Source organism: Saccopteryx leptura, chromosome 2, assembly GCF_036850995.1.
Source record: "Saccopteryx leptura isolate mSacLep1 chromosome 2, mSacLep1_pri_phased_curated, whole genome shotgun sequence".
Taxonomy (NCBI): domain Eukaryota; kingdom Metazoa; phylum Chordata; class Mammalia; order Chiroptera; family Emballonuridae; genus Saccopteryx; species Saccopteryx leptura.
Genome location: NC_089504.1, coordinates 247,902,332 through 247,923,223, shown reverse-complemented (window position 1 = coordinate 247,923,223; position 20,892 = coordinate 247,902,332). Strand labels below are relative to the sequence as shown.

The 20,892-nt window shown below is 49.9% G+C and overlaps 1 protein-coding gene across 6 annotated transcripts in view; it reads left to right on the top strand.

The window, feature by feature from the left end:
• Positions 1 to 16,302, top strand: part of RILPL1 (Rab interacting lysosomal protein like 1) — a 35,628-nt gene extending 19,326 nt beyond the window's left edge. Inside the window, exons 5-9 of one of the 6 annotated variants that reach the window (XM_066371119.1) lie at positions 3,703 to 3,875; positions 6,514 to 6,606; positions 13,255 to 13,342; positions 13,626 to 13,649; positions 15,447 to 15,561. In XM_066371119.1, coding sequence (XP_066227216.1) covers positions 3,703 to 3,875; positions 6,514 to 6,606; positions 13,255 to 13,342; positions 13,626 to 13,628 — 357 coding nt within the window. In that variant the 3' untranslated portion in view covers positions 13,629 to 13,649; positions 15,447 to 15,561. Of the gene's footprint in view, positions 1 to 3,702; positions 3,876 to 6,513; positions 6,607 to 13,254; positions 13,343 to 13,625; positions 13,650 to 15,446 lie in introns of all 6 variants that reach the window. The other 5 variants (XM_066371120.1, XM_066371116.1, XM_066371115.1 and 2 more) reach the window with 5 other exon arrangements.
• The last annotated feature ends 4,590 nt before the right edge of the window (positions 16,303 to 20,892 follow it).

Here is a 20,892-nt window from a genome sequence, read left to right as displayed (position 1 = left end):
CAGGGAAAGGTTCCCACTGGGGAGCCAGTATTAGTAAGATCCCTGGAGGTCTGAGCAGAAAGGGCCGTTAGAGATATTGTTGAATTATCAAGGACGAGATGGAGAAATACATGCCCGGAGAAGAGCAGGCAGCTCACCCAAAGGCCTCTTGGGAAGTGAGGGCTTGAGAAGCCTTTTGAAGGGCTTTTCACCTTCCGTGGGGCAGGTGGACCCCCGTCAGATGGCCCATCCCAGAGACACAGAGAGACACAGGACTTCTCCCAGTGAATGGCAGGACCTGAGTTGTCTGGGGAAGGAGGAGTTGGAGGGAGTGTGTGAGCCTAAAATTTACGTCCACAGAAGGGGTCACTGATGCCTAAGGGGCCAAAGCAGATAAGGAGAAGGGTGAGGAGTTAGCAGCCGTGGAAAGGGCCTGTAAAAGGAAGCAGCAGCTATGCTGAAGCAGCCCACTGTCGCCATGTGGGTCCAGTGTGACCGAGTCTTTCCATTTTTATCCAAAAGGAAGCCCAAAGCCCACTCATTAGTGTGAAATCTTCTGGTCTAAACTTTTTGGCCATTGATCAAAAGTTTTAGAACACAGTGAGAGCCAGGTTAACTGGTCAGTTAGCTCAGTCGGTTAGAGCATCATCCAGAAACAACAAGGTTGTTGTTGTTGTCCCCAGTCAGAGCACATACAGGAAGCAACCAGTGAATGCACAACTAAGTAGAACAAGTAAATGCTTCTCTCTCTCTTTCTCCCTTACTCTCTCTGTCTCTTTAAAATCAATCAATTATATATATATATAAATACAGTGGGGGCAGTCAGAGTTCCCAGCAAACTCCTATACATGCATCAAGATCCCATGACCACCAGCCTGACCAGGCGGTGGCACAATGGATAGAGTGTCGGACTAGGATGCAGAGGACCCAGGTTTGAAAGGGTTTACTCGGTCTGCTGAAGGCCCACAGTCAAGGCACATATGAGAAAGCAATCAATGAACAACTAAAGTGTTGCAATGAAAAACTGATGATTGATGCTTCTCTTCTCTCTCCATTCCTGTCTGTCCCTATCTATCCCTCTCTCTGACTCTCTCTCTGTCTCTGTAAAAAAAAAAAAACAAACACTCATGACCAGAGACCACATCTGCAGTAATGCCTTCTGTGATCGTCCCCAGTTAGAGTTTGACATCCTTGCATCTTTTCTCTTACTCCCTTGTGAGTTTATTTGTGTGTGTCTACCTGTTTTATTCATCTCATCAGCTCAGTATCCAGCAAGGACAAAGTTAATGCTTAGTAAATGTTGAATATATTTTAGACATTCAAGGATGCTCCATGGTTAACCTGGACAGGGGAAGAGAAATGAACTGGCCTTAGTGAGTGCCTGCTGTATACCAGGCACTTGCTATGCATGGTCCTGGGCAGAGGATAGCATCCAAGTATGTAGCTGTGCAGAGAAGTTGGAACCCACCTGATGGGGTGGCATCAGTAGACGCCTAGAGAACTTTTTTGGGAAGTTAAGCCCTCCAGCATTTCCTCCCCTAATTCTTCTGTGGGAGGAGGCCCCACTCTGTTGCCCAGCTGGCTTGGGTGGGAGGGAGGGGCATGTGCCAAGTTTTGGCTTCCTGCTGCCCCCTACCACCTGCTGCTCCTGTCTCCTTGTCCTGCTGACTCTGGGTCACACCCACTCCCCCCCCACCCATGCCTGCCAAGTGGCTCTTCTGTCACCTGATCCGCCCTGGTGGGTGGTGTCTCCTTTCAAGTGTCCTTTCCCAGAACAGCCTGTCCCGACTCCCAGGATGCCTCTGGAGCCCTTCCGCATCCTGACCTTGCATCACCCACCTACGCTGCAGTCCCTCTGTCCCTGTGCTGCTGTGAGGTGTTTTGGAGGGTGAGGGAAGAGGAGGGTCCCTAGGTCAGTCCTTCATTTTCCTGTTCCAGAGCTTTCCCGCTGTTGTCCTCAGCATCTGTCCACTCCTTCCAGTCAATCGAGGGACATTGGAGGCTCAGTAGGGGACATATGCACATCTGGCCGGATGACTTGGGAGGCAGCTTGCAAAAACTTCCTTGCTCTCCAAAAATGTGTTGATGGTGATATGGAGAATTTGGAACCCTCCTGCATGGCTTGTGGGAATGTCAAATGGGGAAAGAAGTGTGGCAGTTCCTCAAGAAGTTACACATAGAGTCACCCTGTGACCCAGCAGGTCTGCTCTTCAGTGTCTCTCCCAAAGAATTAAATGCAGGCGTTCAGACAGATCACTGTTCACAAACATTCATGGCAGCATTATGTACACATCAAAAGGTAGAAACAACCCAACTGCCAATCAATGGTTAAAAGGGTAAACAAGGGTGGTCTAATCCATGTCGTGGAATATTATTCAGCCATGAAAAGGAATAAAGTTCTGACATACACACTTCCATGTGGATGGACCTTGAGAACATGATGCTGATTGAGAGAAGCCAGCCAGGCACAAAAGTTGCATATTGTAGGATTCTATTTATAGGAGATGCCCAGAACAGGCAAATTCATAGAGACAGAAAGCAGATGGTGGTTGCCTGGGTTGGGGGGGTGGGAGGGGATGGGGAGTGACTGCCAAAGGATGTGGAGTTTTTTTGAGGTGATGAAGATATTCTGGAACTAGATAGAGGGGGTGGTTGCACAACATTGTGACTACTAAATGCCACTGTGTATTTTATCTTTTTTTTTTTTTTTTTTTTTAGTTTCTTTATATGGCAGAGGGTGGGAGGGTTTGGGTCTGGCCTGGAGCAGGTGACAGAGTGTGCTAGGGTCCATCTGTATGATCCCCTACCCACCCACCCCCAGAGCTGGGCTTCTACTAAACTCCAGTGGAAATGCCCACAGCCGCTGAGGAAGGAAGGGCTTCACTAGAAGGCTGGTAACAAATGGGATATAGCATATGACTTAATGTCAAATGAAAAAGGAGGCCCTGGCCGGTTTACTCAGTGGCAGATCATCAGCCCGGCACGTGGAAGCCCTGGGCCTGATTCCCAGCCAGGGCACACAGGAGAAGTGCCCATCTGCTTCTCCACCCTTCCCCTTCTTCCTTCTCTCTCTCTTGCTCTCTCGCAGCCATGGCTCAGTTGGAGCAAAGCTGGCCCTGGGGGCTGAGGGTGGCTCCATGGCCTCTGCCTGAAGCGCTAAAATAGCCCAGTTGCCAAGCAATGGCCCCAGATGGGCAGAGCATCACCCTATAGGGGGTTTGCCCAGTGGATACCAGTCAGGGCCATGCAGTTGTCTATCTCTGAGCCTCCCGCTTCTCACTTAAGAGAAAAAAAATGAAAAAGGAATCTAGAATTATACATAGGCTCTGATTCCAGCAACTTTGGCCAAATCAGCAATGGTCTTAAAGTATGAGGAGAGGACGCGAAGGGGAAAACAGGCAGGACTCTGGGGATGGCAGCATTGGGGGTGTGCTGTTTCTTCTTCTTGGCCGCCTTTGAATGTTGCCTGTAACAAAACCCGGAGTCAGGTGGGGAGGCGCTGGGACCGTGGGTCTGGCAATTGAGGAGGCAAACAATGAACAGGTGGCCACTGGCTTTTTCTCCAGAGGGACAGAGAGCACAGAACCTGAGCGAAAGCCTCCACGTGTTCCTAAAATAGCGCCCTCGGCAAGCTGCTAAGGGTGGGCAATTCTATGTGACAGGATGCAGAGTGGGTGCCCGGGGTGGCCGCCAAGAATTCAATAGCAGCATCTCTGCCTCCAGACAGAGCCAGGCGGAGAGGAGAGTGTCTCAGAGGCGGAGAAGGTGGCCATGGATCTCAAGGACCCCAACCGACCCCGGTTCACGCTGCAGGAGCTACGGGACGTGCTGCACGAGAGGAATGAGCTCAAGTCCAAGGTGTTTTTGTTGCAGGAGGAGCTGGCATACTATAAGAGGTGAGTCCCTGGGAGCTGCCAGGCTGGCTTCTTCTGGGGGTCATGCAGAGTTTGGGGATAGTTAGCTCCTAGAAGACAAGTATTGTACTGACATCCATTCTTGGGGAGTCTCTCTGGCCTGAAGCACTTACAAGCTCACAGTCTCTTTCTGAAACTCTCAGATTTCAGTGCATTTTCTAATTCAGAATTTTCCAGCTGTTAGAAAGGACTACTCCATATCCTGTGTATAACCTTCCACCTCCTGTGAGGTATGGGGCAGTGCCCCCAAATGAAATATTTTTATATTTATGCAAGAAAAGGTACTAGATGGGATAAATTAAGATTGTAAACAGCCTCACGAAAGCTTATGTTAGATTTTGACGCCAATTGAATGACCAAAATGTGAATTTTGATTTTTAGAACTTAATTTTGGGTTTTGGAATTGTAGATAAGAGATGGTGGAACTGTAGAGCCTATGTATTTATATTTGCTCACCCGACCCACAGTCAATAAACTCCTTGCACATATTAAAGCTCTATTGTCTGGCCTGACCAGGCGGTGAATTAAGCGTCAGACTGGGATGCGGAGGACCCAGGTTCAAGAACCCAAGATCGCTAGCTTGAACTTGGGCTCATCTGGTTTGAGCAAGGCTCACCAACTTGAGCCCAAGGTCGCTGGCTCGAGCAAGGGGTCACTCAGTCTGCTGTAGCCCCCCAGGCAAGGCACATATAAGAAAACAGTCAACGCCTGACCTGTGGTGGCGCAGTGGATAAAGCATCGACCTGAAAATGCTGAGGTTGCCGGTTCGAAGCCCTGGGCTTGCCTGGTCAAGGCACATATGGAGCTTGAGACTTGTTTGGAGGTTCTAGCAGGGGAGCGCAGCTACTCATATACCCTTGACCGAAGAACGGTCCTCTCCTCTAGCGGGGAAGGTCGTCCTCTTCGACCGAGCACGCAGCTTCGGGAGGGACGCACATGGAGCGGTGAGGGAGGAAGGGGACACCCGCCTAGCCAGCCAGATCAGCTGAATCAACCCTGGCGATCAATGGGGTGACAGATGTCGCAGCCAGATCGCCCTCACATCTGTCAAGGCACATATGGGAGTTGATGCTTCCTGCTCCTTCCCCCCTTCTCTCTCTGTCTCTCTTCTCTCTCTCTCCCTCCCTCTCTCTCTCCTTTCTAAAATGAATTAAAAAAAAAAAACAAAAAAAAAAAACAGTCAACGAACAATTAAGGTGTCCCAACGAAGAATTGGTGCTTCTTATCTTTCTCCCTTTCTGTCTGTCTGTCCGTCCGTATTTGTCCCTCCTTCTGACTCTCTCCAAAAATAAATAAATAAATAAATAACAACTTGTCCAATAATAGTAGCCACTAGCCATGTGGCTATTTTAATGAGTTAAAAATAAAATTTGAAATTCATCTTCTCCATTCCACTCGCCATATTTCAAGTGCTCCATCAGTGCTGTGGCTAATGGCTGCCATATTGGACAGCACAGATACAAAGTATTTCTGTCAATGTGTCAAGTTCTATGGGCAGCACTGCTCCTGACATAGACCAGCGTCTTCTATAATGCTGACTCACACTTGTTCAGCTTCCTACATGCCACCCCTTCTATTGGTTTCTCAAAATGCATCATACCTGTTTCTACCACAGGACCTTTGCACTTGCTTCCCCTGCAGCTGGGAAAATATTCCCCTTCATTTTCCCATGTTTGGTCCTTGTCATTCAGGTTTCAGGTCAAATGCTACCTCCTCAAAGAAGCCTGCCTTCCCCATCAGCACCCATGCAAAGCAGTGTCCTGTCCCAGTCACTATCTTCTGGTTTTACTTTCCTCATGTCTCTTTTACCATCTCACATCAATTCTGGTCATTAATTTGCTTGTTTTCATGGCTGAGTTCCCAACAGTTGGAATGGAGCCTAGCGGGCAGTAGGCGCTCAGCAAATATCTGAGAAATGGAAAGCCAGAAGGAAGGACAGATGCACCAGACGGGGTCTCTGCTCCAGTAGGGAAAAGAAGAGATGCACAGAAAATACAGTGCCAAATATTTTTATTGAAAACCCATTGTGTGCCTGACACATAAAGTTTTACTTGATACTGTGTGCTGGCTGTTCAAAGAAGGGAGAGATCACTTCTGGTTCTTGGATGGGGTGGAAATCAGGAAGGCTTTGAGGAGGTGGCATTTGAACTGGGCCTTCCCTGAAGGATAGGATACTATTCAGGTATGGGAGATGTTGAAGTGTGGGTGGCAGATTCCAGATGGAAGAAACTACAAAGGCATGGAGACAAGCATTGGCAAGGACAGGAAACAGGAAGTAGTTCTATTTGGCTGGAATCTTCAAAGGAAACTGAAAGTAGTGGTCTGAAAAAATTCCTTTCCTAAAATGCCTCACATTTGACCAACTGGGCCAAAGGGACCACAAGCACCTGTGTCCACTTCCTCCAGGGCTGAGCCTTTCTCTTAACTGGCCGTGGCCATCACTAAGAGGCCAGCGCCCCAGGCAGAGAGACTGTTGGGGCAGAGGCCATTAGTGCCATCCTCCCAGGTCCCCTTATTCCAAGTACAAGCCCTCCCAGACCATCAGACAGTACCCTCCTGCAGTATTCCAGTTCTCATGGGATGTTTGACTCTTTTTCTTAATGCCTCTCAACCCTTCCAGTGAAGAAATAGAAGAGGAAAATCGAATACTCCAGCCTCCACCCATCACCCACCCGAGAATGTCCCCCCAGCCAGAGTCTGGGATCAAACGACTGTAAGTGACGTGTTTCCGGCACATGGGGCTGCTCGCTCGCGGCTGACCTGGCAGTTCACATGGCCTCTCACTTCTCCTGGGTATCTGCTCCAGGACCAGGCTTGTCACTAACCGCCTCCTGCTGAGACAGGCCTAACCCCAGAGCTCGTTGGGCCTGGCCCTTGACTTTGAGTTCATCTCGCTACCTGGACGGGAGGAGCGAGGTCCCTGGGCAGAGGTTTGGGGAAAGCCTAGAGGGGCGGGAAGGCAGTGGGGCCTGTGGCTGGGTTTCAGGGCTTGCTTAAGTATATTAGGTGAGGCTGCCGTTGAGGACAGCAAGTAAGGCTGGTGGGGGAGGTTCATGCTGCTGAAGGGCTTGGAACCCCAGCTCCAAGAGGTCTGGAAGGGCCTGAATCCCACCCGACTGTGCATTCCTCTGATAACTCATCTACCTATCCCTCCCTCTGTCTATTACCAGTGCATAATACATGCAAAGTCAAACCCTGGGTACTGTAGGGGACACACAGGAAAAGTTGCCTAGTCCTTGCCTTCCACTAGACTTAAAGCGGCTTCAGTGGTTCTTTGCACCAAAAGACGGGGGTCCCTTTGAGATTGTGATGAGTTTGTAGACCCTTTTCCTGGGGGGTGAGAGCAAACAATTTCAGGTTCACTGACCCCTGCATCCCTTCAGATAAAGGGTTAAACGTTCTGGTCTAGTTAGCTAATGTCTACTAAGAACCTACTGTGAGCCAGGTCCTACTCCTGCAAATGATGTCATTGTGTCCTCACCATAGCCCAGTGAGATGGAGGCATTATCTGTCCCATGTTAGAGTTAAGGAGAAACTGAGGCACTGAGGTTAATCACCTACCAAGGGTCAAACTGCTAATAAGAGGCAGAGCCAGGCCTGACCAGGCAATGGTGCAGTGGATAGAGCGTCAGACTGGGATGTGGAAGACCCAGGTTCGAGACTCCAAGGTCGCCAGCTTGAGTGCGGGCTCATCTGGTTTGAGCAAAGCTCACCAGCTTGGACCCAAGGTCACTGGCTCGAGTAAGGGGTTACTCAGTTTGCTGAAGGCCCACGGTCAAGGCACATATGAGAAAGCAATCAATGAACAACTAAGGTGTTGCAAAGAAAAACTGATAATTGATGCTTCTCATCTCTTTCCGTTCCTGTCTGTCCCTGTCTATCCCTCTCTCTGACTCTCTCTCTGTCTCTGTAAAAAAAAAAAAAAAAAAAAGCAGGCCCTGGCCAGTTGGCTCAGCGGTAGAGCGCCGGCCTGGCGTGTGGGGGACCCGGGTTCGATTCCCGGCCAGGGCACATAGGAGAGGCGCCCATTTGCTTCTCCACCCCCCCTTCCTTCCTCTCTGTCTCTCTCTTCCCCTCCTGCAGCCGGGGCTCCATTGGAGTGGGGATGGCCCGGGCGCAGGGGATGGTTCCTTGGCCTCTGCCCCGGGCGCTGGAGTGGCTCTGGTCACTGCAGAGCGACGCCCCGGAGGGGCAGAGCGTCGCCCCTGGTGGGCGTGCCGGGTGGATCCCAGTTGGGCGCATGCAGGAGTCTGTCTGACTGTCTCTCCCCGTTTCCAGCTTCAGAAAAATACAAAAAAAAAAAAAAAAAGGCAGAGCCAGGGTTCGAACCCAGGCAGCCTGGCCCCAGAGCCCATGGTTTCAACTCTGCAGGAGAACCTCCAGCTCCTTATCTACCTGGCTCTCGGGCTTCCAACTGTGCCCAAGGCGTATTACCGAAGAGGCCATGGTTCTCTCCCCCAAACCCCAGCAAAACTCTTGTGAAAGCCAGGGGTGTGGGTTGGAAAGCCACCAGCGTCATGTGGGAAAAGGAACCAGGTTGTTCCTTGGATGCCTCCACCTTTAAATTCCAGTTACATTTGGAAATTCTTGGCTAGTTCTTACCCTGTGAGTTGACTTAATGCTCAGCATTGGTGGATGGGGAGGGGCGTGAAAAGCGTGTGCAGCCTTCTAAGAGCCCGACCTCTGCTCTTGGGAGAGAATGCCTTGGTCAAATTGTGGCCCCCGGCAGCCCCAGGTAAGGCTGGCTGCCCTCTGGAGTGTGCAGGTTTGTGGTTGGCGCCTTGCCAAGCCTCTCTTGCCAACTTATGGTTGCTTATTTATTTACTTGGTCCTCGATCTCTGCTGGTTGGGTGGTAATGGTGGTTGTTGGTGGTGGTGGGGTGCTTCCTAATTCTGACTATATTTCCCAGAACCAGAAAGGTTAAAACCAGCTTCCTCCATATTCCACCACCATTTTGGCCATGTGTCTATCAGTAAGCTTCTACGGCGATTGGAACCCAACCTCCAAGTAACTTAAGAAGGGAAAATATTGTCTAGGTAACCAAAATTTCCCAGGTCAGGCTAGCTGCAGGCTCAGCTGGATCCAGCCTTTGTCATCAGGGCTCTGCCTTGTTCCCTCCACCTCTGACTCAGTTTCCCTTTCTGAGGGCTCTAGGGCACGTTCTCCCTGCAGGTAGCAATGTCAGCTCAGGCCTCTGCTTTCTCCTGTCTGAAACCCCTTTTGAGTGGAGAGAATCTGCCCCTGAAGTGAGAACCCAGCCTCATTGGCGCTGAATGGGTCACATGACCAGCCCTAAGCCAATCGCAGGCCAGTGCATGGATTGGCCAGGTCTGCCTCTCCTTCTCAAGCCTGAAGCTTCCAGTAGCTTTCACTCTGTCCAGTTCTCAGGGACTGAAATTAGGGAAGGATGAGGCCCAAGCAAGTTCAGAATGCTAGGAAAACAGAAGAAATAGGCAGAGTCCATGGTAGCTTGTCATAGGGGAGAGAGAGCCCTTTGGTTTCGATTCTACCAGGCACTGGGTTCCCAGGAAAACCCTTATCCCCCTGATCTACCTGTCAGCCCCTAGTACTCACATATAAGGAAGACCAGAATCCATCTGCTTTGATAGCTGCTGCTTTGGGTTAAAACCTGGGGAAGCTGAGTCCTGGCCAGATAGTTCAGCTGGTTAGAGCATCATTCCAAAGCACAGAGGTTGCTGGTTTGATCTCCAGTCAGGGCACGTACAGGAACAGATTGATGTTCCCGTCTCTCTCCCTTCTCTCTAAAACCAGTAAAATAAACAAAAGACCCTGGGGAAGCTGAGAATTTCCCGAGCCCACATTGACCCTTCCTGGGCTGAGAGGTGAGACCAAGAGACCAGCATTTGCTACCTTCCGTGTGTTCCCACATATTTAAAAAATCAGACCTCACTTGGAATTTTTATTTCTTCTTCTTTTTAAGAAATATTTTTAAGACTTTATTCATTTTCGAGAGAAAGAAGGTGGGGGGAGCAGGAAGCACCAACTACCACATGTGCCTTGACCAGGCAAGCCCAGGGTTTTGAACCAGCAACCTCAGCGTTCTATGTTGACGCTTTATCCACTGCACCACCACAGGTCAGGCCTGGAGCTTTCATTTCAACTCTGTCGCCTTTACGGGGCCTCCAGTGCCACAGTTCTAAGTCAGGTGTAATTCTCAGAATTCCTTCTGAGGCTGTATTGTCCGGACTCTTCAGTTTTCAGGTTTCAGCCCCCTTTCTCTGAGACAGGTAAATGAAGAGTTGGCTTTTGCAAATCTCAGACCTGTAAAATCCAGGGGAAAGTTATCAGAATTAGTTTTTTTCCACCAGTTTTTTCTACCTACACCTGAATAGGCTGCGGTGTCTGATCCTCTTTTTCCAGATTGTTCCAGAAAGGACTCTGGGGCCCCATTTTCAAAGCCCTTCTTCCAACGGGCATGGCCCTGGTTGCCCAACATGACCTGGGGCTCTGAGCCTGGTGGAAGAAGCAGCTGGAATCAGGGAGCCAGAGATAGACAGACAGACAGGAACAGAGTGATATATGGAGACAGATAAAGAGAGGGGATGGAGTGAGGGAGAGAGAGGAGGGAGGGAGGGGAGGAAGGGAGGGGGGAAGGAAGAAAAGGAAGGAAGGAAGGAAGGAAAGAAGGAAGGAAGGAAGGAAGGAAGGAAGGAAGGAAGGAAGGAAAGAAGTAGGAAGGAAGGAGGGAAGGAAGAAGGGAAGGAAGGAAGGAAAGAAGGAAGGAAGGAAGGAAGGAAGGTAGGTAGGTAGGTAGGAAGGTGAGAGGGAGAGAGAGAGAGAGAAATCTCCCATCTACCGAATCCAGGTGTCCAGTCCCAGGCCATCCTGGTCTTCTAGGGGGTAACTTAGAAAATCAAACTGGCACAAAAAGGTTTTTGACCAGCCCAGGCAGGACACTGGTCACCTTTGTCTATGTCAGCTGCTGACTGGGAGCCGCATCAGTGTGGATGCGTGAGCTCAGAGCTGGGGAAGGAACAGATCTTCCCTGCCGGGGGCCAGGGGTGGGGGAATACAGGGCAATTCTGAAGTTGGTTCCATCCCTGTACCCATCTGGTCAGCCTGGTCCCTTAGTCCATGCTTGTGCTGAGTATTAGTCACATAGTCTGTTGATGGCAGCTCATGGCTGCCTTCCTGCCCAGCTCCGGGTCCTTGGCCCGTTTTCCCTACCCGCCACCAAGGAAACAGTGACGACCATGGGAGCTTGAAGGGAATCCACCAGCTTAGAGCACTGGAACTAAGGTGTCTTCCCCCCACCCTCAGTCAGAGAATCTGGACTTCCTTAGACTCTGCTGCCAGGAAGGACGGAAGTCAGGATTGAACTCATGCCTTTTGTCTGCCACCCGCTATCTCTCGTTCTGCCTTCCTGCCCCCCCTTCCCTCACCCCTGCTCAAGTCACCAGATGTGGGCCAACTGCCAGGTCCCTTATCTCTCAAGTGTCCGCGAGCCAGAGACGCCAGAGTCTACATTTCTGGACTGAACTCAAGGGAACCAGAAAGTCTGCTGCCAGTCAAAACAGTGTGCCCAGAAAATGGTCCAAGAATAGCGTGTGATCGAGCAGCTGCTCCCCTGAGAGGCTGGGCTGGCACTGCCCAGGCAAGTCACGCGGGAGCGCCTGAGTGACTCCAGCCTCGTCCCCAGTGGACGCCAGGCACCAGTGCCCCCTTTGTGCAGCCTCAGCCCTCGATCAGTATCCCACAGACGCACACGCAGCTGCTTTCTGCTGTGAGGGGCAGAGGGGCCGACCCTGGAGGCAAGGAGCAGGCCGTGGGGGCAGAGGGGCGGCCAGGGAGGCCATGAGTCAGACAGCTGGATCAACCACATTGGGAAGGTTGGCCTTGGGGTCTGCAGCCACCCAGGTGTCCAACGGTAGAGGCAACAGCATTCTCTCCCTATCCTCCTACCCACCACCCTCCCCGCTTCAGCCTAGAAATAGCTTCTTCACAGCTGCATGCGAACACAGACATTAAGTCGGCTAGAACTCAAGTGTTCCAAGGCCCCTGGGCATTGGTCTGGCCCCATCAGATCCCAAATGAAGCCCAGCATGTCCAGGTGGGCAAACATCTCTCAGGCAAAATGTCCATCCCACATCTGGGGCTGTCCCCACACAAAGACTGTGTCTTTGGGGGCTCCCTGTCACACTAAGAGAGGGGTCCTAGCGCAGGTGGGTGTAGAACCATGTGGCATGGAGCCCTGGCACGCTGACTGTACCCTCTAGCCTGGCTCCTGGGGACTGGGCCCATTCCTTTAGCAAAAGGTACCCCCTCTTCTCGTTGTCACTTTGAGAGGCCATCCGGGTGGTTCTGCCAAGATGCCAGCTCCTGTGTGGAGTGCATCAAAGCTGATCCAAACACACAGGATCCTCAAACCTCATTTAAAGCAATTATTTCATATCTTTTCCCAGACAACTTCAAAAACAAAACAAAACAGAAAAACCCCACCAAAAACAAAAAGCAAAGCTGTTTAAAATAAGCAGTGGTAGATTGATTGTTGTTCCTTCTTCATTCTCCTTGCCCAGCTAAGGGGCCAATGAGCATTCCCTGTGGTTCAGACGTGCCCAGGCAGGAGTGAGGCAGGCTCTCTGCTTAGCTCGTGTCCTGTCTGGCCACTCTGGCCACCTCCCCTTCTCTTCTGGGTCTCCCCTGTCTGCCTAGGGGAGACGGTGCCTGCCACTCATGGCAGGTGGGGCAGACGTGCTGGAAGACATCCAAGTGTCCCACACCCATGCTTGCATTGCCACCCCATCTCCCCTTGGTGGTGGTCACATGCCATGGCTTGTTTGCTAGGGATGCTGTAACACAGGTACCACAAACCGGGCAGCCTAAACAACAGAAAATGTCTTCTCCGAGTTCTGGAGGCCGGCATTCCAAGATCAAGGTGTCTGTCTGCAGGGTGGGTTCCTTATGAGGCCTTGAAGGGGAATCTGTGCCATGCCTCTCTGCTAGCTCCCGCAGCTGGTGGTGATCTTTGGCCTTGGTTTGGCATCTAGAAGCATCACCCTGATCTCTCCCTTCATCTCCATGTGGCATTCTCCCTGGGTGCGTGTCTGCCTCCAGATCTCCCCCTTTTATATGGACCTCCTCTACCCCAATAGCATTTCATCTTTACTCGTTACATCTACAAGGACCCTATTGATTTCCAAATAAGGCCACATTCTGAGGCACTGGGGTTAGGACTTCAACATATGAATGGGGGAGGGTGGCTTGCAATTCTACCCTTAACATGCAACAAATTGTGTGTGTGTGTGTGTGTGTGTGTGTGTGTGTGTGTGTGTGTGTGGTGTGTTTATTTTCATGCCTCCCCTGTTTTTATCTTCTCTGTGTCTGTACTTTCCTAACCAGGATCTTTACAGCCATAATGCCCATGGTAGCAGCGGGACTGATACTAGATGACCCCACCCTGCAGCCTATTCGTCGACTTGTTTCCCTCGTAGGCACTGTGTTTTTCTGGTTTTGTTTTTGAGCCCTGCCTTTGGAATGTCTGCTGTGGCTATTGCTGGGCTGGCCTGCCTCCTTTGGCCATGTTCGCTGCATGGCCATCGCCTGCGCGTGTCCCATTCCATTGGCCGTGGGTGTCGGGCGCGGTGGCATGGGTGCCCGGCTCACGGTGCCCGGTCTGCACGAGGGAGGCCTTGGACTTCTCGGCTCTGTCACCGATAATTCTTTTTGTCTTTTTCTGTTTCTATTCTAAAACCACCTTGTCCATGATCCAGTAAAGAAGGTCCTTTAAGTGACGGGTCAGTAAGCAACGCCCACTGTGACACCCCCACCCCCACCCCACACCCCGAGTGACACTAACACTGTGTTTTCCAACTTCACATCCTGGCTTTCTAAACCGCTGCATTTTGCCAAGCCATGGTCAGTAAGCTGTTAGATCTTTGCATAAAAAAAGAAAAAAAGCAGAGGAGGGGGACCAATGTGTTGACTCCCCCTGTGTCCCCTTGGACAGGAAGTAGCAAGTGGCTTGTCTACTTACTGGAGTCAGGCAGAGGGGAAATGTAACAGGGCCGTGTGGCTGCTGTGTTTTTGGCTGGCTTGCTACCCCTGATGACTTCCGGAAAGAGCTCACAAGTAACCCAGGATGAAAACGGTACCTTCATCAGCCACTACACATACCTGTCATATAGGAAACAGATCTTAGCTGGCAGGGGGGATGTCTCCAGACACCTTTGGCTTGCCCCAGCTTTGCAATGAAAGACCACTTTATTCCCGGGAGGAAGTGGCTGTAGGGACCTAGTAACCACAGAACAGTCAAATCACTTACCCAGATGTGCTCAGAACTGAATTTCCACAGGCCACAGCGCTCACACACACACTCACACACACACACACACACACACACACACACACACACAATAATGCACATGTACACACACAAAGCTAATAGGTGAACGAACAGAGGGAACTAAAAATAGTTGATCTGAAGCTGGGATTTCTTGGTGGTTCATTCCTATTCCTGTCCGCAGGAGGCATAACATAGCAATTATATCACTTACCAAATTCAGGAAAGGAAATTTTTCAAGAGTAGGAGAACTTGGTGAGACTAAAAGGAATCTTCTAAAAGGCTCAGTGTATCAAAGGACAGCAGCTTAGAAAGCATTTTGGGAAATACGGTGAGTCAACTCAGGTTTACTGGGCAGGGTCCTAATCTCTGTTCAGGTGGAGTTAAACGCAGACCTTGTTTTAAATGGGCCATGTTTATAGGCTTTTTGCCTGTGACGTCTATATTTATCTTTTAGGCATGGGATGGTTCACTCTGATTGATCCATGATCAATAGTCACAGCTGTTTTCAAAAGAGCTCTTGGTCTACATTTGCTATTTCTGATAGAAGTGGTAGCTCCTAAAGGCTTTCACTCTAAGTCAGTGGTTTGTTTTTTTTGGTTTGTTTTTTTTGGTATAAGTCAGTTTTTGATACTCCAGAATGATGTTTCCCAGACTTCACTCACATACTGTATTCACAATTTTTAATCAGAGAACCTCGTGTCCTGTTAATATACATTTTTTTCATCGTCTCATTTTTCTCCAATACCTACTTGAATGCCTCATCCTAAGCAATAGTATCCATAGAATCTGGGCTTTAAGGTGCTACTTACATCGTTTCCTGATTCGTTAAATTAATGCACAACTACCTATACACAGTGACCTGCTTATATCAGAGGCATCTTACATTCCACACGGCGTTCAGGTATGACTTTCTCTGCATCATTGGGGTGAAGAAACCCATGGTGGATGTTTCTGACTTTTTATTTCCACTGGTGACGAGAAGCCCTCTCTAGTGGTTAAGGTAGGGGATGATGCATCACACGTCACAGGTGGGCACGCCCCGTTCACTCCGTCACCTCCCAGATGCCCTGACAGTGACACACAAACTCCCTGCTGCTTTCTGGAATAACTCTGACCCGCACCCCCCGACGTTTTCTTTCTTGATGTGCTCCCTCCCTCTCACATTTGCTGCCATGTGTCCCTGGGATTGTGAGAACCAGGAAGTGTGCACCCAGGGGCGGGCTCTCATTTCTTTCTCCCCTTTCGAAAGGTTTAGCTTCTTCTCCCGGGATAAGAAGCGCCTGGCCAACACACAGAGGAACGTGAACATCCAGGAGTCCTTTGGCCAGTGGGCCAATGCCCACCGCGATGACGGTTACACAGAGCAAGGACAAGAAGCCCTGCAGCACCTGTGACCGCGGCCCACCTCCACCCTCGGCCCTGAATCAGCCACCGCCATGGAACCTACAGCCCCCAGCCCAGTGCCACGACCTTGCACACTTCTTGTGTTCCGGCACACCCTCCAAACAGGTCCCTCGAACAAACTTTGCTGTTTCAGGAAGCACACAGAGGAACTGATGCCAAAATCGCCAGAAATGTTTATTTATGCCCAGGGCCAGTCCCATTTATCACCGATGACTTTGATCCCTTAGGATATCTATTTAATAAGACTACGGGAGGAGGCCAGACTTTTTACATGAACTTCAGTAACACAAAGCTTCTTTAAGCCAAATACATCACTTGCCACTGTTTTAACTGCTGTTTGACGACTTGGTGTGAAATTTCTATGGAGAGGTTTTACTGTGGCATGTGTCATGCCTCTGTGGGAGTGGTAGGTTTTCATTAGTTACGGTCATGAAGTTGTCATGGCAGCAGCATATGCATAGACAGGCGGGGCCTCCGAAGTCGCAGGACGAAGACTTAAAGCAACAGAAAAGAGGGAAGGCAGTCCTCCCCACCAGTAGCCGGAGACAACTTGGCTGCAAGAGCGGATGCTTCTCTCTTGCCCCTTTGTTACTGATAGTGCCTAGAGCGTGTGTAGCAATGTTCAGGGCCAGTGCCTTGGAATCTGCTGTGAGTTATGCAGTACTAACCAAACAAGAGTTGCTAAGGATGCGATTGCAACATTTCTCTCTCCTGTGGATTTTTTTCTTACTTGGCATCTTTGTTCCTTTTAGCCTTCGCTATATCAAATACTCAGTCCCATGAGAAGACAGAGATGTTCCCAAAGCAGATTGGGAGAACAGGGTGCTAGAGCTTGGGGGATGAGGGCTACTTGCCAGAACAGGGTGCAGCAGGTGAAGAGGTGGATTGGGGACTGCCTGTCTGGCTGACTAATGGGGCTGTGGTGGCAGGTGGGGCCCCGATGCCCTGTCTACAACTTGTGAGCTGGAGGGTTGCCCAAATCATGCTCTTTCTCTCCACTCACCGAATACCCAGGGCGCCAGGCTGGGTGCTCGTGAGCTGAGAGAGGTGGCATTCCTAACAGCACTCGAGCACACAGGATGGGGCCACTTTTCACACACTCGACTCCAGGTCAGTTTCTAGTCCTGACTGTTCCTAGGATGCTGAGAAGGATGATCAGATGGGATATGATTGCTCTAGAGAGGAGTTCTCAAAGCTGACTTGCCCGTTAGAATTTTGAGTTGAATCTCAAAAAGTCAACAGCATGTTCACTGAGGAATCCCCCCCCCGACCCCCGCCCAACCCCTGGCCACCTGGAGTAGCCCTCCTAGGGGTAACCAGTATTGCCAGTTTCTTGGGTGTCTTTCCTGAAATATTTTTTAATTATGCATGCAGTTATATAACACCAAAAACTAATATTTTCCATAAATGGCAGCATACTATATAAATGCTGTTCTGTATCCTTTTTTTTTTTTTTTAGATCACCCTAGACAGGACTCCGTATCAGTATATAGATAGTAGGTCTCAGCCAGGGGTGATTTTGCCCCTTGGGGACATTTGACAATGTCTGGAGACATTCTGGTTGTCACAGTTGGTGCAGGGGTGTGTGTGTGTGTGTGTGTGTGCGCGCGCTACTACCATCGAGTGGGTAGGCTCCAGGGGTGCTGCCATACATCCTCAGGACACAATGCTGGGACAGCCTCCACAACAAAGAATTATCCAGCCCCTATTGTCAGTAGTGCAGGGGCTGAGAAACACTGGTCTGCCATAGACGTGTATAATTTGTCCAGGCCCCACTGATAGAGATGAGCCTCCTTCCCATCCTTTAGACACTGTCTGAATCAGTGTTGCACACTTTCACACGTGTGTCCCTCTGTCTGCAGGGTAAACTAGAAGCAGAATGGCTGGATCAGAGGGTGGATGCCTTTGTCATGTTGATGGCTACTATTCAGGTCCCTGCCATGGGGGTGCATGTGTGTAGGGTCTATCCTTTTCCTTTTTTAAGTTATCAGGGTCCATATAAGACTAAGCCCAAATATCCCAGGATATGGTCCGAGGGTGCATGTATTTTAATCCATCCACATTCTGGTACTTGGAGTTGACAAAAACACCTCAGTTGAATTTGTTTCTCATGCTGTCTCTCAACACGCTTCCCTGATGTGCAGCCCTCTTGTTCGGCTAACGTTCCTGCTGACTCCAGCCCATGGCACACTTTTGGTGCCATAATAGGGAGCATGATGTAAATGAAACATAGGTGGAATCAGGGAGGTGTTCCTAACAAGGGTTCTTTTCTGAGCCAGGAGATCGTAAAATCTGCATTGGGAATTGACGAAGGAAAGAGTGTATTTTTCTAAAACTGTTCTCATGGCTGACAGCAATGATAAGGTCCAGCAGGCTTCCTTAGGTAACAGTGACACCCGTACTTCTCACGCAAAAACCTGGCAATGAAGGCACGAGCCTAAAATGAAATTAGATGTTTATTTTGCATGAAATAGCTCAAAGTTTAAGAACCGGAATGGTCAGCCTCACCAGGCAGTGGCACAGTGGATAGAGCATCGGACTGGGATGCAGAGGACCCAGGTTCGAGACCCCGAGGTTGCAAGCTTGACCACGGGCTCATCTGGTTTGAGCAAAGCTCACCAGCTTGGACTCAAGGTCGCTGGCTTAAGCAAGGGGTTACTCGGTCTACTGTGCCCGCGGTCAAGGCACATAAGAGAAAGCAATCAATGAACAACTAAGGTGTCACAATGTGCAACGAAAAACTAATGATTGATGCTTCTCATCTCTCTGCATTCCTATCTGTCTGTCCCAATCTATCCCTCTCTCTGACTCTGTCTCTGTAAAAAAAAAAAAAAAAAAAGAACCGGAATGTTCAGAACACAAACGCTAAACGTCACGTTTTATGGACATCGTGTGAACAGAATGGTCCTTTACTGGAAGCCCTCAAATCAACCCATCAGAACTAGATACAAACCTGTTATTGATTTATCTTTATTTTCATTTTCCACTCACATTTTTTTTTTTTTCCTTTACAAAGAGAGAGTGAGAGAGAGGAATAGACAGGGACGGGGAGATGAGAAGCATCAATCATTAGTTTTTCATTGCACATTGCAACACCTTAATTATTCACTGATTGCTTTCTCATATGTGCCTTGACCGCAGGCCTTCAGCAGACCGAGTAACCCCTTGCTTGAGCCAGCGAGCTTGGGCTCAAGCTGGTGAGCTTTTTTTTTTTTTTTTTTTTTAAATTTTTTGTATTTTTCTGAAGTTGGAAACGGGGATGCAGTCAGAGTCCCCGCATGTGCCCAACCGGGATCCACCTGGCATGCCCACCAGGGGGTGATGCTCTGCCCATCTGGGGCATCGCTCTGTTGCATCCAGAGTCATTCTAGTGCCTGAGGCAGAGGCCATGGAGCCATCCCCAGCTCCCGGGCCAATTTTGCTCCAATGGAGCCTTAGCTGTGGGAGGGGAAGAGAGAGACAGAGAGGAAGGAGGGGGGAGGGGTAGAGAAGCAGATGGGCGCTTCTCCTGTGTGCCCTGGCCGGGAATCGAACCCGGGACTCCTGCACGCCAGGCCGACGCTCTACCACTGAGCCAACCAGCCAGGGCAAGCTGGTGAGCTTTTTGCTCAAACCAGATGAGCCCTCACTCAAGCTGGAGACCTTGGGGTCTCGAACCTAGGTTTTCTGCATCCCAGTCTGATGCTCTATCCCCTGCGCCACCACTCGGTCAGGCTCCACTCACATTTCTTGAGCTTTGTCTTTTCAAAGGGCTGGCAGCCTGCCATAAACCATAGACCCAGGCCTCTGCAACTTTGGTTTTTCTGTTTAAATACCAGCCTCCCGTGGGGACGGGGAGGGGGGAGAGGAAGGAGACAGACAGAAAGGCAGTCAGCATTTAGCTCAAGAATGGAATCACTTGTTCAAGAGGAGCTGGTTGCTGACCTGAATCCCTGTTCAGACTGGCTTTGGGATTGAGTCTCTGGGCATTCTCCTTGGATTCACTTCTCTGCCCCCTTTTATTTCAAGTCAGCAACCCCTTGCACTGTGGACATAAAGATGGAAAAGACACTACTGATTCTGACCATAGTTGGGTTCCCAGGAGTCATAGGTCAGTATAAATGATTTTTAGTGAACATCTTTTTTGCCAAGCCCTCAAAAGGGTCATTCCCAATAGATGGAGGAAAATCAAATTCTCAAACCCAAGCCTCTACTGCCAAATTCAAGACCAGTGGCTCCTTGCACACGCCCTTCTGGACAGAGGCCAGCAAGAGCAAGATTACTATTTCTTGAGCTTATTAAACAATGTGTCCCGCCTGAACAGTGGTGGCACAGTGGATAGAGAGCATTGACCTGGGACACTGATATCTCAGGTTCAAAACCCCACAGTTGCCACCTTGAGCATGAGATCATTGAAATGGTCACTGGCTTGAGCAAGGGGTCACTGGCTCTGCTTGAGCCCCCCAGTCAAGGCACATACAAAAAAAGCAATCAGCCCTGGCCAGTTGGCTCAGTGGTAGAGCATCGGCCTGGCGTGCAGGAGTCCGGGTTCGATTTCCGGACAGGGCACACAGGAGAAGCACCCATCTGCTTCTCCACCCCTCCCCCTCTCCTTCCTCTCTGTCTCTCTCTTCCCCTCCCGCAGCCAAGGCTCCATTGGAGCAAAGATGGTCCGGGTGCTGAGGATGGCTCTGTGGCCTCTGCCTCAGGCGCTGCAATGGATGCAACAGAGCGACGCCCCAGAGGGGCAGAGCATCACCCCCTGGTGGATCCCGGTCGGGCGCATGCGGGAGTCTGTCTGACTGCCTTCCCGTTTCCAGCTTCAGAAAAACGAAAAAATAAAAATAAAAAAAAAGCAATCAATGAACAACTAAGGTGCTACAACGAAGAATTGATGCTTCTCATCTCTCCCTTCCTCTCTCTCCTTTGTAAAAACAAACAAAAAAATATTTCCCCATGTATAAGACGCACACTTTTTTGGAAAACTTGGGGTCTAAAAACTGGGGGCATCTTCTACAGTGGCTGTAAATTTTTTTACTTGCATTTCCCGCTTTTTCGCACAGATGAGGTGTATGAATTTTATGATATACAAAACTTGAGCTCAATAACTTTATGTAATACATTTTTCTTTCAAATTTCAGGCCTCCAAATTAAGGTGTGTCTTATACATGGGAGCATGTTATACATGGGGAAATATGGTTAAAATAATAAGGTGTCCTTAGAACACTAGGATGAAGAAGAGGAATTTCTAACATCAGTGTATTTCGCTTGAACCTGGGTTTCAGGGGAAAGGAAACTAGCCCAAAACCCAC